Genomic DNA, 17,728 nt, shown 5'->3' on the forward strand with positions numbered 1-17,728 from the left:
GCAGTAGCCCTTTCATTTTTCTGTCCAAATGTCTGAATATACCAATATGGCATACATTTTTAAAAAGTATAAATATAAAGTAGCTTAAACTATTTATACACAGTAATGAAGATTGACACATTTTTTTTCCTTTTACCAAGTCAATTTTTTTTTTTTAATTAATGACTCTGCGCTTAAGTGGTTTTGTAGTGACCCTGATAAAGTAAAAAATATTTGTTTTATATTTGACAAAAATCTTAAAGTGAATGGCTATTAAAATCATGTACTTTCTCAATATTTTACATTTTACTAATAAAAGCATACACATAGGCAAGCTATGAAACGGCTACAGCAGCTTTGAACATTGCATCTCTGAGCAGATTATGGCACATGTGAACTAGGTCTAAGGAAATCTTTTCTGAGAAAAACAAAAAAAAACAAACCTCTATTTAAAAATCCCCTACATTCCGATTCTACAATTGCATGCATTAAACCTGCAATGGGCCATGTTTTTAATCATGAATCAACGTATTATAAAGATTTTTAAACCAGAAGGCAGGAGAGATTCCCCTGTAGCATGACGGCTGGTATGCCATTCAAAAGCTGACGGAGTTTGGCCATATAACTATCATACATGTGATACACAAAAATGCTAAGTAGCCAGTTTAGCAATTTGGTTAGAGTACTTGCAAAAACAGACATTGTAAGAATTACGTATTCTTTTATTTCTGTTAAGAAAGCTGTGAGCTGCCCATCTTAAAAAAAACGACCCGATCTGTACAATAGGAAACAAAATATGATGTAAGGAAAAGAAAATAGAAAGTCCATTTGTAAAAACTGAGAGAAACTGCTAGACGCAAACAGTAGCTTAAAAAAGGCACAACTTCCCTTTTCTGAATACACTTGTAAACTTTCAGCAGATTCCATGCATCAATCAAATTCTGGCTTTTCCTAACAAGATAGGAAAAAAACAAAACACCCGACAGGAAAATGAAAGAAAATAAAAAGCAAAACAAATCTATCCAAAGCAAAAATTGCTACCAGGTTATTTCACAATGCAGACTGGTTTAATTATCTCTTATTCTTCCCATTTCATTCATAGGAGTGAAATGCTGAATTTTCAATAGTCCAAATCTTGGCCCTCTGTAAACCACATAAACTGTAGTGCATAATTACATTAGGTACACCGTTGCAAGGACAATTACCACGTCTGATTTTTCTGTTTCAATACAGTAAAAGCTATAATTTGACTTATTCTTTCCTTAAGGCAACTTTTTATGCTTATATATTTAATTATATATAATTTTAGTAAGGCAGTCACTTCTGATGAAATAAAAGTTTTCTGATATTTCCAGATGAGTATTTTGGTATCTGATTGGTGATAATTTCCGACAACATCTCTGGAAATTCAACACTCAACGATTTGTCTGTGAAGGAATAGAAGCAAAAGGCTAGAAGATTTTCAACCACCTAGAAAAGAAAAAAAAAAAAAATATTTTCACATTGTGGAAGTTTCCTCGTCTTTTTCAGGTCATTAGCTACTGCAGTTGTAACCTAAAAATTAATTTTTTAGAAAGCCAAAATCAATTTTCTAGTCTCTACATGATGTAAAATGATACTGTAATAGGACCACAAGTTGTTTTGGACAAGCCGGATTACTAGATATATTACTTTCATTGGAGTTATTGAATAAGGTAATATGCAATTTACAATAACCCAGATCAATCACCTTGAACCTTTTTCGCTGCCAAGACCTCTGGAACGCTTTTAGCCTACAGCTGGCCACACCATTTTTGCAATTTTTCACCTTTTTTTATTTTCATTTGTAGGTTTTAGAGTTTGTAAAAGACCCCCCAAACCATATATTTTCGAAATGTGCAGGCCAGGTAGAATAAAAATATGATGCTACTAATTTTGTAGGTCCTGCGATAACTGTGCAAATGTTTGTCAAATCAATATTAAACCTATAAAAATACACAATTAAATTGTAAAAAAGCACATTACAATAAGTATCAGTGCACACAAAAAATAATTTTCTGATTAAATCTAAAAGATAAAACTATTGAGGTAATTTTCGTTAATAGCCTGTCAGCTGCTAATGACAGCTATACATTTTACAGGGGACCCTTCTGATATAAGTGCATGGTCGCTAAAGTAACTATGAGCTTATAGCAGAAGGGTAAAGGTATGGCTTACTGACGTGACCAGCTGCAAGCAGTTGTGTTCCGCCGTATGCCTTACGTCAGTGGCAGCAAAAGGGTTCATTCCTTTTTTGTAATTAAAGTCTGTGTAGTTGCTATGAAGGACTTCCCATTACTGCTCTTTGTTGCACCCAACATTATAAAAAGGTTTGCACCTCTGCAGTGGACTTTGATGCTACACTTAAAGTCCACTACAAAGGTGCAAACCTTTTTATAATGTTATAAAGTTCATTTAAAAGTTAAAGCGTCTGTCAAACCTAGAACTTTTACCTTAGCTTTGTTTTAAAGTAGGAAGGGTTACAACTCCTGTTGGATTTTTACTGCTATTTGGAGCTCCATTAAAGAGATCTATTTTCTTTTTTTTCCCTCATTTCCTGTCCTGCTGACAAGATTTCCACAAAATGGATAGGAAAGGAAAACCTGCAACAGGGACACAGACAGAAATAGAAATCTGACAGGGGTTCTAGCCTAAAGAAAAGCATTTTTGTGTTACTTTTGTCAGCAAGACAGCAAGTTAGAAGAAATCTCTCTAATAGCTCCCTATGTGATAACACATAATATGTGACAGTTTCTCTTTAGGGAGAGATTAGGGGTCTATTAGACCCCTAACGTCACCCTTCTACTCCACTGAAGCTGATGAAGCACAGATGCTTGTTTAGCTCCATCCCTGCTTGCTGTAGCTGGGGAAAGACAGCTCTAAAACCGGAAGTTACTAGTTCATCATCGCTTCTGGGTTCATTCACAAAAGAGGACATCAGTGAACAGATGTTTGCTGGTCTCCCTCCCCTCAAGCAGCTGACACCTGCCATGCCCAGGATGCATGGTAGGAGGGGGCTTGCATATTTCAGAGTCTGTGGACGGTCACCCAAATCACATCGAACACAAAGCCGGTCAGTTTGTGTGGGCTGAAAATATAGCAGTCGGGTGTGTTAAAAAGCATACTGCCCAAGATGTAAGCCTTAAGATCTCACAAATACAGCAACAACCAAGCTTACCCTGAGATGTGATGTAAATATCACTAGAATGGCTTACCTCATGCATCGTATCCATTAGCTTTGTCAGTTGGTAAAATCGCTGCCAGTTTTGACTAGAATTTCCTTCCCTCTTTACTATGGCTTTTCCGAGTTCTTTAATATACGTCATTCGAATTTCCTCGAATAGTGTCTGGCTTTTCAGGCCATCCTTGGGAACTATAAATGAATACACCAGATATTTAGCTAGATTGAAGCAAAACATTTCTTAGACAATTATGCATAAACTTTGTATATATTCTCTGTCTGTTTTATGTTCTAGAAATAGCAAGCTTATTTTCTAAAGTAAAAGAATTGGTGATTCACAGATCATGTAGATGTTGCATTGGACACTAATTTCACCCTACAAATAGTGCCCTTTGAGGCTAGACCAGCAGGGCTCTGCTGTACCCTCAGTTGCGTGTCCTTGTACAATGATTTCCTTTTTCATATCTGATTTACCTAATGCTCAACATAGGATGCATATTAAAGACCGACTTTGCATTCTTGTTTGTCCTGCCAAACTTTAACAGAAAATGACCAATAAGTGTTCTTTTAAATCTACGCTTTACCCATGCAAGGCAAAACAACAGATTCACTTTTATGCTACTGCAGTTTCCATTACTTAATGTGCTTTGCTTCCCTTTCACTCGTGTTACCTGGGGAGGTAATGGGGTACTTTTGAGTACAGGAAAGCATGTGACTCAATTCACCTCCCTCCCTGGTGACTGGCTGCTTGGGCACCCGATGCTGTACTGAGTAAAGGGAATCATGTGACTCATTCCACCTCCTCCGCATAGCACAGTGCAGGCAATTTGCAGCTTAGACACCCTGTGCAGTCACATGAGGGAGGGGAAATCAGCCTCAGCACTATGTAAGCTCCAAAATGCAACTTGGAGCTTAGAGATGGCTTCTTGTCTTCACTCCCTGGAGAAGCAAAGGAAACGCACGTATAAGCAGCTGTTAATACTCTATGTAGTGTCTTATGCAGTTTTTTCTTTGTGACTATTTCTGCATAAACGTATACAGCATATCCATACTTTTTCTTTAATACCCAAAAATACTTGCCTGTACAAAGGAGTAACAAAGTCTTCATGCAGAGGTATTCATCATATGAAATCTGGAGACGAGTCATCTCCTTGACAATCCTGAACATGTCTTGAAATCGCTCATGCATGTATGGTAAGTTCATCCTCTCCCTAAAAAAGAAAAGGAGAAAAATATAACTGCTGCCATCTATGAAGAGGTGATTTTTGCCATGGATGCAAATCAAAAGTATAAATGTCACATGCATTGTTAGAGAAGCTGTAGGAATAGTCATTAAAGCTGAACTCTGGGAACAAACACTTAAAAAAATACTCCTCAATAACTCCAAAGGATATAAATCTATTTTATGTGCACCAAACACCTTTGCAAAACGAGTTATTATGCTGTTACTGACCTCTGCACTGTGCGTCACACCGCTGGCCTCTGCCCTGTGCGTCACACCGCTGGCCTCTGCACTCAACCTTATACTACTGACCTCTGCACTATGCGTTGCTACTGATCTCTGTACTGTGCGTCATACCACTCGCCTCTGTACTCGGCCTTACACCATTGATCTCTGTACTCTGTGTCACACTGCTGACCTGGCGGAGTTAAGGTTGGGGCAGGGTAGGGGTTAGGTTGGGCGACTGGTGGCGAGTAACTCTTAAGGCTTGGCTAGTAGCTCAGGACTTGAAATTTTGAGCCCTTATGTAGATAGATCATGTGTAAAGCTCACCAAAAATGCCAGAAAGAATAAACATGCTTGTTATATTTAGACAATATTGCTTATCCTGGAGTTCAGCTTTAAAGTGACACTACACTCAGGAGTTAAACCTTAAACATGCATTTAAGTATCTTAACTATGAATACAAATGTAGATTATTTGTGTATCACTCAGCTGTAGATCTTGAAATCACCTTTCAATTAGTCCTGACACTGTCCTTAGCCTGGAAGGAGGCTATTTTTGTTCCCCATGGTCTCTGTGTGTGTTGTAAAGTAGCCAACGCTCCAAGCTCACTCCTGTGATAGACTACAATCTCAATACAAATTAGTAAACTAAATGCGAGATTATAGTCCATCACAGGAGCGAGATTGGAGTGGTGGCTACTTTACAACACACATGGACCATAGGGAACAAATTTTGCCACCCTTCAGAGGGAAGTACAATGTCAGCACAAATTCAGAGATGATTTGAGGATCTACAGCTGAGCGATACACAAATAAGATACATTTTTGTTCATAGTTAAGGTACTTCAATGTATTTTTAAGATTTAACTACTGATTTTAGTGTCACTCTAAAGTGTATTTCCACATTCTGTCTGTACTGTGCTGGGAGATTTCATTATAAGTTGTAAATTAAATTTAAACACTGTCTGTTCTAACAAAGGGTTAAAGACTTAGAAACACTGTTAATGAGAAGAAGCTTAATCTGTCTCTCAGTTTAACCCTCTACTTTCCTTCTCAAACTGCTCAGAGTAATCTGACATCTGCATAAAGGCCTTCACCAAAGAAACAAAGAAAAGGTAAGAAATGTGTATTTTTTGAATATTTTGGAGTATGCTGTGTGAATAGGAACAGATAAACACAGAATAGGGATTTCTCAAACCTGACTGCAAGAAATGTCACACTCAAGCATACATAGTATCATTGTGGGTTTTCCTTGATTACTTGTATCAGGACTACACAAATAGGTTATTTCAGAAGATAGTTAATTTGTGCTCTCTTTGTTATGAGTCTAACTTTCTGCAAATATTCTGAAATCCATTATGGGATTCTTTATATTCCAACAATCCCTAAATCTGTCCAACTGCTTTTATACTTCTCATCCATGATGAAAAACAGATGAGAGGTTAAGAGAATTATTATAGCAAATGTTTTTTTGCTTTGAAAGAAAGCTTGCACTGTTCTCAGCTTTTATAGTGACCTCAAATTACTGAAAAGAGCAACTGATAACCTTTAATGCTTAATATAATTGTAAGAAGACAGGGAAATAAAGCATAATGCAAGATTTGACAGTTGCATGCTTTAGAGAAGTTAAAGGTATATCAGATGGAAGTTAGAAAAGGACATGATGATAATGCATGCAGTAACGCATACATTGGGTTAGTCTCGAAAATGGTCATACTACAATCTGATTGCAAAATCTCCTTTAGATGTACCAAAACTATGTCATGTGAAGACAAATCTAAAAACAAAATCTATTCAGTTTGTATCTAGTCAAGTAGGGCCTTGCACTAAATAGTTTATGGTAGGTCTAAAGGAGACTATACAGCCAGATTGTATAGGCCAGCTAGTGTTGCTTGGATATTTCTTGTGCTGTGCCTCAGCCCTGCATATGGGCTCCAAATTTTGAGTCTCATCTTTCAATCACATAGATTAACAATCCAATGAGTGGTAACTCCTAATGATATATCTGAGTATCACTAAATGCATCTACTGCCATCTTAAATTCATCTTTTGCCTTTAAGCCCTGGATTAGCTGAGTACCAGTGCTTATTTTTAGACCCAACCCTGTATGATTATCTGCTTTTGCTTATGGTTTCTGTACCAGACTCTGTCCTTGGATGTTCTACTGTACTGTAAACCTATATCCATATCCTTCGCTCTAGAAGACTTCAGGTCCCAATTCTACAATCAGCAGCCCCTGCTGACAGTTACAATTACCAATAATTTATAATATTCTCAGGTCAACAGTAGTTAGCTTCCTTCTTGCCCTGTTGCTGAATGAATAGCAAGCTCAGGGCATCAGATAAATAGTGTAAATTTACGGTCAATTCTGTGGTTTGAACACTAAGTTTCAACAGCAAGATATAAATGTGCACTTTCTGGACCAGTAGGCCTAAGCCTTCATCCATCAGGGTTCAGGAGACTTCTCACAGATCGCTAGGGGTTAAACAAGTACCAGAGAAACAGGGTGACTGGCCACAAAAGCATGTAAATCAAAACTAATCCTCCAATGACTGAAAAGGTCAGAAGTTATCTAGACTCATTCTTTAGTCATGTACAAACTGAAAACATACACACTGGTGATGCCACACTTTGTAGCAACACTCTCACATCAATCAGCTTACATATTAGATTTATACAAAAGAATGTATATATGGCTGGCCAGAGTTCATGTTCACTTTGAATTGTGAACATTTGGTTAGATTGAACTGTGTAAGTGGTTAGCATTTATTGTGGTAATATAAATGTGCAGTAATAATGTATACGTGTGCACATTTTCATGACTCACATTGCTGCTTTCTTCATTTTTTTTTAATGAACTTTTTATTAGGTCTGAATCCTAGAAAATAAAAATATGCTCCACAGAAAATTCAGTCTGACACCAGGGATGGATTGCAAAGAAGGCTGTAAACAGCTCTCCCCCTCACTGTGATTCTGTGTAACAGGATCACTAAACACCAGCTCTGCCTTTACACACAATACACTGTGTAGGAGGGTTGCCACTATGAATACTAATGAATGGGGGTAGAGTTGTAATACACACACACAAGGTTATTTAGAGGAAAACTAAAAAAATGTAAGTTTCTGTGTTCCTATACAGCAACTGCATATACCTGCTTCATGTATTCTCTGTGTACATTGCTGGCATGTTTGCTAAAAGTATTGGGACACCTGCCTTTACACGCACATGAACTTTAATGGCATCACAGTCTTAGTCCGTAGGGTTCAATACTGAGTTGGCCCACCCTTTGCAGCTATAACAGCTTCAACTCTTCTGGGAAGGCTGTCCACAAGGTTTAGGAGTGTCTATGGGAATGTTTGACCATTTTTCCAGAAGCACATTTGTGAGGTCAGGTACTGATGTTGGACGAGAAGACCTGGCCCGCAGTCTCCGCTCCAATTCATCCCAGAGGTGTTCTATTGGGTTGTGGTCAGGTCTCTGTGCAGGCCAGTCAAGTTCCTCCACCCCAAACTCGCTCATCCATGTCTTTATGGACCTTGCTTTGTGCACTGGTGCGCAGTCATGTTGGAACAGGAAGGGGCCATCCCCAAACTGTTCCCACAAAGTTGGGAGCATGAAATTGTCCAAAATGTCTTGGTATGCTGATGCCTTAAGAGTTCCCTTCACTGGAACTAAGGGGCCAAGCCCCACCCCTGAAAAACAACCCTAGACCATAATCCTTCCGCCACCAAACTTTACACTTTGCACAATGGAGTCAGGCAAGTACCGTTCTCCTGGCAACCATCAAACCCAGACACGTCCATCTGATTGCCAGACAGAGAAGCGTGATTCGTCACTCCAGAGAACACGTCTCTACTTCTCTAGAGTGCAGTGGCGGCGTGCTTTACACCACTGCATCCGACGCTTTGCATTGCACTTGGTGCTGTAAGGCTTGGATGCAGCTGCTCGGCCATGGAAACCCATTCCATAAAGCTCTCTACGCACTGTTGTTGTGCCAATCTGAAGCCCACACGAAGTTTGGAGGTCTGTAGCTATTGACTCTGCAGACAGTTGGGAACTTCTGCGCACTGTGCACTTCAGCATGCGCTGACCCCGCTCTGTCATTTTATGTGGCCTACCACCTCATGGCTGAGTTGCTGTTGTTACCAGTTGCTTCCACTTTGTTATAATACAACTAACAGTTGACCGTGGAATATTTAGTAGCAAGGAAATTTCACGGAACACCTGAATCCAATTATTTGGAGGGGTGTCCCAATACTTTTTGTGTGTTTGTGTAAGTGTGTGTGAATTTACTTTTTCCCCTCTTAAAATAAAAGCTACAGTTGTGCTGTTTACAGCACTCTGCTGTTCTGGTTATGCAATATGAACCCAGAGAGAAGCCATAAAAGGGATACAGTTGGAGGAAGGAATGTTTGATTCCAAGTCACAGCTCTGAGTATGTGCTAACAGACGTAATGCTCTTCAGCAGTACGCTCACTAAGGAGATTAACATCTAAAAATGCTACACTATTTTCAAAATATAACAGACAAAAACTACGCTATCAAAAAACCATTATAGGTAGCTCACAGAGTAGTGTGTACTGGTGCTTTCACGCAGTGTACCCATGCCTCACAACTTAATGATGTCTCTCTCTAATGCAGCAACATTGCTTTTACATTACACATATACTACTTTCTGTTTTTAAGAGTACTACAAAACAAAAACACATTGGCAAAGGACCAATAAAACAAACAGTATAACAACCCCATATTAAAGAAACCAAAATGAGCAGTTTATGCAGATAAGAGAACAATTGCTTGCAGCTTCTTATTAATCAAAAATTATTTCTACCTTGCATCATTAAAGAGGAAGTGAAGGCATGACAAAAAAGATTGACGATCAGCAGGCTTTTCATGACGGTAGAAACTGTAAAATGATTCTGCATACAAGCACATTATGGCTAAAAGCATGTATAAAATAAATATTATATTTTAGCATGGAGTCTATGGAACCAGTGGTGCAACTACAGCCATAACAGCCCACACGGCTGCTATGGGAACCAGGGTAGGAGGGAGACTGATGAGCTAAATTAAATTCTAAAGTCTGAAAAAAAGCAATTTACATTGCTTTAAGGACTGAAAAAGTATGGATAATTTCATACTAATGTTAGCAAATAATTGACTATTCTTATACATGTTGTGATGTTTGGGGATATTAGCACACGGTGAGTGCTTAAGGATGCAGACCACTCACAATATCTTCTGTTTAAGGGCTTGGTAGCCCACTTTTATTCAAACAAAAGTTTGTACGTCCACCTTGGATACCCTCACAGGGGTTGTTCAGCATAACATTCCATGCAATACTTGCAACATAACATATGTACAGCCTCCAATTTAAACGTTAGCACTTCTGACCCACAGGTCCTCTCTGTAGTGCTGTCCCACACTTGTACTGGCAGCCCCTTAGCCTCATGGCTCTCCTAGCCTCACCAGTTCTCTCCCAGCCTCCCTGGTTATCTTTGTGTGCCTCCAGCGCTCACGCACACACACACATACACACACACACCACCTGACTTCACTTTAAATTCTGGGGTAGTACTCCTGACTCCTGCACACCGTCCGTTCCTATCCCAGTAGGAGCTCACCTGACTCCTCTCTGACTTCTGGGTGAGTCAATTTCTGTTACCTGTAAACCTTCCAATCAAAGTGCATTCATTATTTATTTAACGCCTCACATTAACCGCATTAACCCATTGCTGTTGCACCCTCAGCCAATGCACATTAACCCTTTAGTTTCAAATCCATGCATTTCTGCTTATACCTTCAGACATAAAAATATGGTTTAGTAGGGAATTCCCTAATACAAGCAATAAAAGCCTGCACCTATAAAAATAGAAAGTGAAAGCACCACAATATGTTCTTCCAATATCAGGTCACATGATCTTGCTGTCCAATGTTCTATTTCGAAAGATGTAACCTAGTAGGAGGAACTGCTGTAGAGGCTCAACTTGGGAACATGTGATTTAGTCACATAAACACTCATTAGACATGACATATGGCATTATTATACTGTCAATCAGTGACTGGAGGATAAAGGTGACAGTTGTATTTCCTGTCTGGTGGGGGTGAATGCATCTCTCCTATGTGCTTTTCTGGAAGATTTCTGGACATTGAGTCATCAGGTACTTAACTTATTTCAGCATCCAACACCCCTTTCTTACTAGCTTTGAATGGTCACATACAAGCATTGTTCTAATTTATGTCATGGTAATTGATAAACATGGAAGATGGGACACAAATTTGTAGATACAACTTTGATTTAAAGCTTGATGTGATAGATGTGATAGGGTTTCTGCTTATATCTTGTTGTCATCACACCTACTTGCCAGTCACAACAGATTTGGGAGCTTGAAAGCTGAAATCCCATATTATGCAAATGACAACAGATATGCTTGTAAGGGTACCGTATCCATTTTGCAAATGTATTCTCATACAGCAGCAACCTCCACTCTTCGTCTGCTCTATGTGATCACTGAGACCGTGGGGGTGTAATCACAGCGCCACCTGTCTCAGCTGTCACAGAACCATACCCTCCCTGCGTCCTATGGTCAGGTGCGCCTTATAGAGCGCAAAATACGGTATATATTTTTTTTATCACAGGCTTTATTATAAATGCCTCAATGTTTTTTACATTAAGGTTTGCATACACAGGCTTACTTGATGTATTGTGTATGCTTTGGGAATCCCTGTGACACACACATACAATATATGACACTATAGAAATACATATTGTATGTGGTATCTAAAGTGAAGGTTCTGTGTTTACTTTACTGGGAGCATTGTAAAAACATATCAGCTGTTTTACATGAAAACAGCATGGGACGCTCATTAGCACAATAACGAAGATCGCACCATTAAATAATTATCAGCAGGAATAAAGTCTACTGAGTCATGCTGCATTCATGCCACAAATAATTACAGCCCTGACCTTGAAATAGTGAACTTATAGCGGAGTGTATCAGATTCACGTTACTGTACACATATAGGTCAGCAAAAAGTGAAGGCATGGTTTTCCGTCATTTATAAAGATTCAAAAATATAACATGATGACTACGGGGGAAACGAGTAAAACATCATGCTAAAGTCACACATTCGCCATTCATAACAGTAAATATTCAAGCACATTCCTGACCCTAGAGTTCAGAAAAGCAGTAACGAAAAAAACAAAACAAAATGGTGTTCAATGTAGGAAGTCCCTCTTGCACTTTAGAAGTTAAAAGAGAACTATGGGGTAAGTGTTTTTCACCATAGTTCTCTTAAGGGTCTTGGCAGGACATATACAGTATCTCCCAGAAGTGAGTACACCCCTCACATTTTTGTAAATATTTTATGATATCATTTCATGTGACTACACTGAAGAAATGACACTTTGCTACAATGTAAACTAGTGAGTGTAGAGCTTGTATATCAGTGTACATTTGCTGTCCCCTCAAAATAACTCAACACACAGCCATTAATGTCTAAACTGCTGGCAACAAAAGTGAGTACACCCCCTAAGTGAAAATGTCCAAATTGGGCCCAATTAGCCATTTTCCCTCCCCAGTGTCATGTTACTCGTTAGTGTTTCAGGTGTGAATGGGGAGCAGGTGTGAGGTGTGTTAAATGTGGTGTTATCGCTCTCACTCTCTCAAACTGGTCACTGGAAGTTCAACATGGCACCTCATGGCAAAGAACTCTCTGAGGATCTGAAAAAAAGAATTGTTGCTCTACATAAAGATGGCCTAGGCTATAAGAAGATTGCCAAGACCCTGAAACTGAGCTGCAGCACGGTGGCCAAGACCATACAGCGGTTTAACAGGGCAGGTTCCACTCAGAACAGGCCTCGGGTTGTCTTTTGAAAATAGACGTATGAGTGCTGCCAGCATTGCTGCAGAGGTTGAAGGGGTGGAGGGTTAGCCTGTCAGTGCTCAGACCATAGGCCGCACGCTGCATCAAATTGGTCTGCATGGCTGCCGTCCCAGAAGGAAGTCTCTTCTAAAGATGATGCAGAAGAAAGCCCACAAACAGTTTGCTGAAGACAAGCAGACTAAGGACATGGATTACTGGAACCATGTCCTGTGGTCTGACGAGACCAAGATAAACATATTTGGTTCAGATGGTGTCAAGTGTGTGTGGTGGAAAACAGGTGAGGAGTACAAAGACAAGTGTGTCTTGCCTACAGTCAAGCATGGTGGTGAGAGTATCATGGTCTGGGGCAGCATGAGTGCTGCCGGCACTGGGGAGCTATAGTTCATTGAGGGAACCATGAATGCCAACATGTACTGTGACATACTGAAGCAGAGCATGATCCCCTCCCATCGGAGACTGGGCCGGCAGGGCAATATTCCAACATGATAACGACCCCAAACACAGCTCCAAGGCAACCACTGCCTTGCTAAAGAAGCTGAGGGTAAAGGTGATGGACTGGCCAAGCATGTCTCCAGACCTAAACCCTATTGAGCATCCGTGGGGCATCCTCAAACGGAAGGTGGAAGAGCGCAAGGTTTTTAACATCCACCCGCTCCGTGATGTCATCATGGAGGAGAGGAAGAGGACTCCAGTGGCAACCTCTGAACTTCATGCCCAAGAGGGTTAAGGCAGTGCTGGAAAATAATGGTGTGGACCGCACCTGAAAGCTTAATTTTAATATTAAAAAAACACTTTGGAACACAGAAAAATGGCGGCAAAACCCAATGCACCGCGTTCCAGATCTGGTCTGGAAAATGGTGTGAACCTGGCCTGAACACACATTTTCCATTCTGCTCCTTCAATTTTTTTTGCGCCACTACGGACAAAATTGGTCATCAAACTGATCTCATTAACTATTACGAAATCAAAATAAGATTCTTAAAAGAAAAGCCCTTTTTGAAGGCAATGCTAACCATATATACCCAGCTTTAGTTAAGCGTTTGCTTTGTTATAAGATCCTCTAAAACATGGCCTTTGTTAACATAAACAGTGAGCCCTACTGTTGACAATCAAAGCAGATGCGTCCTGAAGCCACAACTAGCATTTAACATTCGGCAAAAGATTGACATTTCATCAATTGGTTGTTCTCCTTTAATTTTGGAAATGGGAATTGTTTATGAAAGCTAGAGCGATAGAAAGTGTCTGTGTTTTAGAAAAAGGGTTGAGCAATATGAGAACTCTTCCTTTTGTTTCAAATATGGTATTTACTGTAGGTTAGCTCTGATGTCTGTATACTGTGACTGACAAGTTAGGAACTTCAAAACGATAGTTGTCAGATACATAGCTCACATGTAATGGTATGTCTGCATTTCTGAAAAGAGGTTATTGGATGTATGGATGCAGAGAATTTGCTTGGCAAATGTTTTGTCATTACTATTTCTGTACTATTTGTGAATGTACCACAAGTGAAATATATTACTACACTTGATATAGGATGGCCCTCAACTGAGAGTATATTTTGATTGCAAGCAGTGTAAGCACCTGAATGTAACTACAACCTCTGGCAGGAGCTGCACAGCAGAAGTCAGACCAGGGGAGGAAGAAGCAGCTCAAGAGGACAATACTTTGTGCTGTAGTGATCAGGTGCTCTCCAGGGCATACTCATAGGAGAGAGCATGGTGAGATGAGATGAGCTCATCTGTCTCCTGCGTCTCTTTTTACTGTCCAGTCACTGGCTAGGGGACAGGCACAACCTGTAAATGTTGCTTAACTGCAGCAGACCAAAACAGGCTCTTGCCCTGCCAGACAGGGCTATGCTGTGTGGCAGAGCTAGCTATGTAAATCCCACAACTGGAAGGACAAAAATACAAAAATACGAGTCCTTTGGCAGTTAAAGAGCTCACAAATGTATTTAGCGGTTTACCTCAAGTTAAACTTTAAAATATATGTATGTGTATATATAGATATATATCCATAGATATTAAATCTCTCTCTCTCTCTATCTATCTATCTATGTATATATATATATATATATATTAGAAACTCTGCTAGGTTTTTCCTGCTGTTCCCAACTAGGGAGAATTCATGCCACTTCCTGCTCTGGTGTACACACAAGTTGTGAGAGAAATCTCCTTACAGAGTTAAAGAGCAGTAAAAACTGACAGACGTTCTGACCCTTCCTTACTGTATCCAAAATTAGCATATACATATACCTCATCAGAATGGGCTACGTGGGATGATGTGATACAAAAACAAATGGACCCTTGAAATGAGAAGCTGTTTAAAAATGATCACAGTAAAATATCAAAACATAAATAACCCTTCAACATTTTTCATATATTATATGAACTGAAACAAAATATAGTGCTCACAAAATCTCTATGTCAAAAGGTATAAAGTGAATTGAAAGTCCAAAATAATGTGTCTTCATAGAGACGTCTAATCCTCTTCTGTGCATACACCCAGATGAAAAAGCAATCCACCACCCGGTTAGGAGAAACACTCACCAGAGCTGCTGGACCTGGTTTATTCATGGTATTCCGAAAAATCAGATCAAACATCTGAGACATTCAGAGATTCATCTCCATCATCATGAGATTTCCACAGTGCATGGTTCAAAAACAAGCAGACACTTCCATAGCATAATACTGTTTATTAAAAGCAGCAAACTCACTTACATTCAGGATGTGCACAAAGCACCATGTGCATTGCATAAGTTATAAAGCCTCGTGGCAAAGAACGACAATACAGCATAGCCGGCAATGCCTGAAACAAGTACACTTCCAGCATATAGTCGCTCAGCCACTTTGATCCTTCAAGCAAACGGGACCTAACATAATGACATATCCTATGTGGCCATGTCCTACACGTTTCGTCACAAATACTTTCTCAGGGGCGCCCACAGGATACGTCTGATCTCATTATAAACGTAACCCTTAAGGACTAATGTCCTTCAATAATAATACCTTGCTTCAAATGCCTAATGCAATACACATGGTACTTTGTGCACATCCTGAATGAAAGTGAGTTTGCTGTTTTTAATTTCTGTTTTTTATAAACGGTATTACACTATGGAATTGTCTCTGTCTGCTTGTTAGTGAACCATGCACCGTGGGAATCCCATGATGTGGAATATCAATCACTAAATGTGGCAGATGTTTGATATGATTTTGGGAATACCATGAATCAAATATTATTGCACTTTTGACCTAGATTGTTCACGTCTCCTGCCTTCTCCAAACTCTTTACCCGTTTATGAATAGTCCTGTATATATTGATTTCACATCCCTTTTGATATAGAGATTTTGTGAGCACAATATTTTGTTTACATTTATGTATTACCGTATTTTTCGCTCCATAAGATGCACTTTTTTCCCCCGAAAGGGGGGCAAAAATGTCTGTGCGTCTTATGGAGCAAATCCCCCACGCCCGGGACATGCAGTTTCGGGCGCCGGGCAAGTAGTTTTTTTGTACATTCAGCCCTGCTCTTGACAAGCAGAGCTAAATGTACAGTGGGAGCCCCTGCTCGTTTAATACAAGTGATCTAATCAGATTACTTGTATCAAATCGAGCGGCAGATGCGATCGTGTGTGGGGCCCTCCCCCGCCGTGGTTTTCGGGTCCCCCGTCCGTTCTTCGTCTGCTCTGTGTGATCACTGAGACCATGGCGCTGTAATCACAGCGCCACCTGTCTCAGCTATCACTAACTGCAGCTATCACAGACTCTTACCCTCCCTGCGACCTGTGGTCGTTTAATACAAGTGATCTAATCAGATTAATTGTATCAAATCGAGAGGCGGATGCGATTGTGTGTGGGGCCCTCCCCCGCAGTGGTTTTCGGGGTCCCCCGTCTGCTCTGTGTGATCACTGAGAACGTGGCGCTGTAATCACAGCGCCACCTGTCTCGGCTATCACTAACTGCAGCTATCACAGACTCCTACCCTCCCTGAGACCTGTGGTCGTTTAATACAAGTGATCTAATCATATTACTTGTATCAAATCGAGCGGCGGATGCGATCGTGTGTGGGGCCCTCCCCCGCCGTGGTTTTTCGGGGTCCCCTGTCTGTTCGTCTGCTCTGTGTGATCACCAAGACCGTGGCGCTGTAATCACAGCGCCACCTGTCTCAGCTATCACTAACTGCAGCTATCACAGACTCCTACCCTCCCTGCGACCTGTGGTCAGGTGCGCAAAATATGGTATATAAAATAAGTTGAAACTCTGTTTATGTATTTATGTTTTCAGATGTTTACCAATCATCCTACAGCACAAACAACAAATCTGTGCACATAAAAAGCCGACAACTATCATTTTTAACTCTGCTCTGTAAGCAACTGTTTGTTTTTTGTTTAACCAAAATGAAATAGTAAAAACATTGTTCTATTGATGAAAATGAGGATTTAGTTTAGGGATGTCAGAACCAGTTTTAAAATGAGAGCTTCTTTCCTACAGCACATCATGGGTTTCTTTTCATACATGCCTTCCATGTAAATAATGATAATGGTGTAGGTTTTATGAAGGCCAAATACTTTTTACTTACTCATCAATGACAAGATCTGGAGCAAAATACAACACAGTCCCATTGGACTGTTTATAAGACCTCCATCCAAGGGCAAACACCATCAAAAACATCCATGAGTACTGCAGAAGGGTCATTTGGTCATCCAGGTGCAGATTTCTAAAGCCTGAAAAGAATTAAACACTAGTAAATCTTTGTTTCCAAGGACAAAGCACTAAAACATATTTCTTCTACCACAAATTTAGCAAGAGAATAACAAATGTGTCTATACACAGGAGACTTTATTTGTGTATAATAGGAATACATTCTGCCACACAAATTGTTGTCCTATAAAGAGTATTGAATGTCTTATAATGTCGCCATATCCCATAATTGTCCCTTGTCTTTATACTAGGTTCCTGTAAACCAGGGGCGCCCACTATTTTTCGTCTGGAGATCTACTTTTCAAATGACGAGCTCATTGAGATCTACCAATGAAAAAACACATGCATTCAGGGGCGGGAGGGGGCGTGGCGGTGCATTGAAGTCAATGGCACCGCAGCCAGGCTGCTCGCCCACAGTGCGATTGCCTGCATTAGTGCCTGTGTTCCAGTCCAGTGCGATCCGCAAAAATTCTGTGAGCACTATTTTTGCAGATCACACTGGACCGGAATGCAGGCAC

General features: G+C 40.1%; 1 protein-coding gene across 1 annotated transcript in view; it reads right to left on the reverse strand.

The window, feature by feature from the left end:
• Nucleotides 1-221: 221 nt before the first annotated feature.
• Nucleotides 222-17,728, reverse strand: part of NR3C1 (nuclear receptor subfamily 3 group C member 1) — a 187,800-nt gene continuing 170,293 nt past the window's right edge. The window contains exons 6-9 of the mRNA XM_018562858.1: nucleotides 17,089-17,233; nucleotides 4,259-4,389; nucleotides 3,213-3,370; nucleotides 222-1,449 (exon numbers count right to left, since the gene is read on the reverse strand). Coding sequence (XP_018418360.1) covers nucleotides 1,297-1,449; nucleotides 3,213-3,370; nucleotides 4,259-4,389; nucleotides 17,089-17,233 — 587 coding nt within the window. The 3' untranslated portion in view covers nucleotides 222-1,296. The remainder of the gene's footprint in view (nucleotides 1,450-3,212; nucleotides 3,371-4,258; nucleotides 4,390-17,088; nucleotides 17,234-17,728) is intronic.

Source organism: Nanorana parkeri, unplaced genomic scaffold (genome assembly GCF_000935625.1).
Source record: "Nanorana parkeri isolate BGI_ZX_2015 unplaced genomic scaffold, ASM93562v1 scaffold607, whole genome shotgun sequence".
Classification (NCBI taxonomy): Eukaryota; Metazoa; Chordata; class Amphibia; order Anura; family Dicroglossidae; genus Nanorana; species Nanorana parkeri.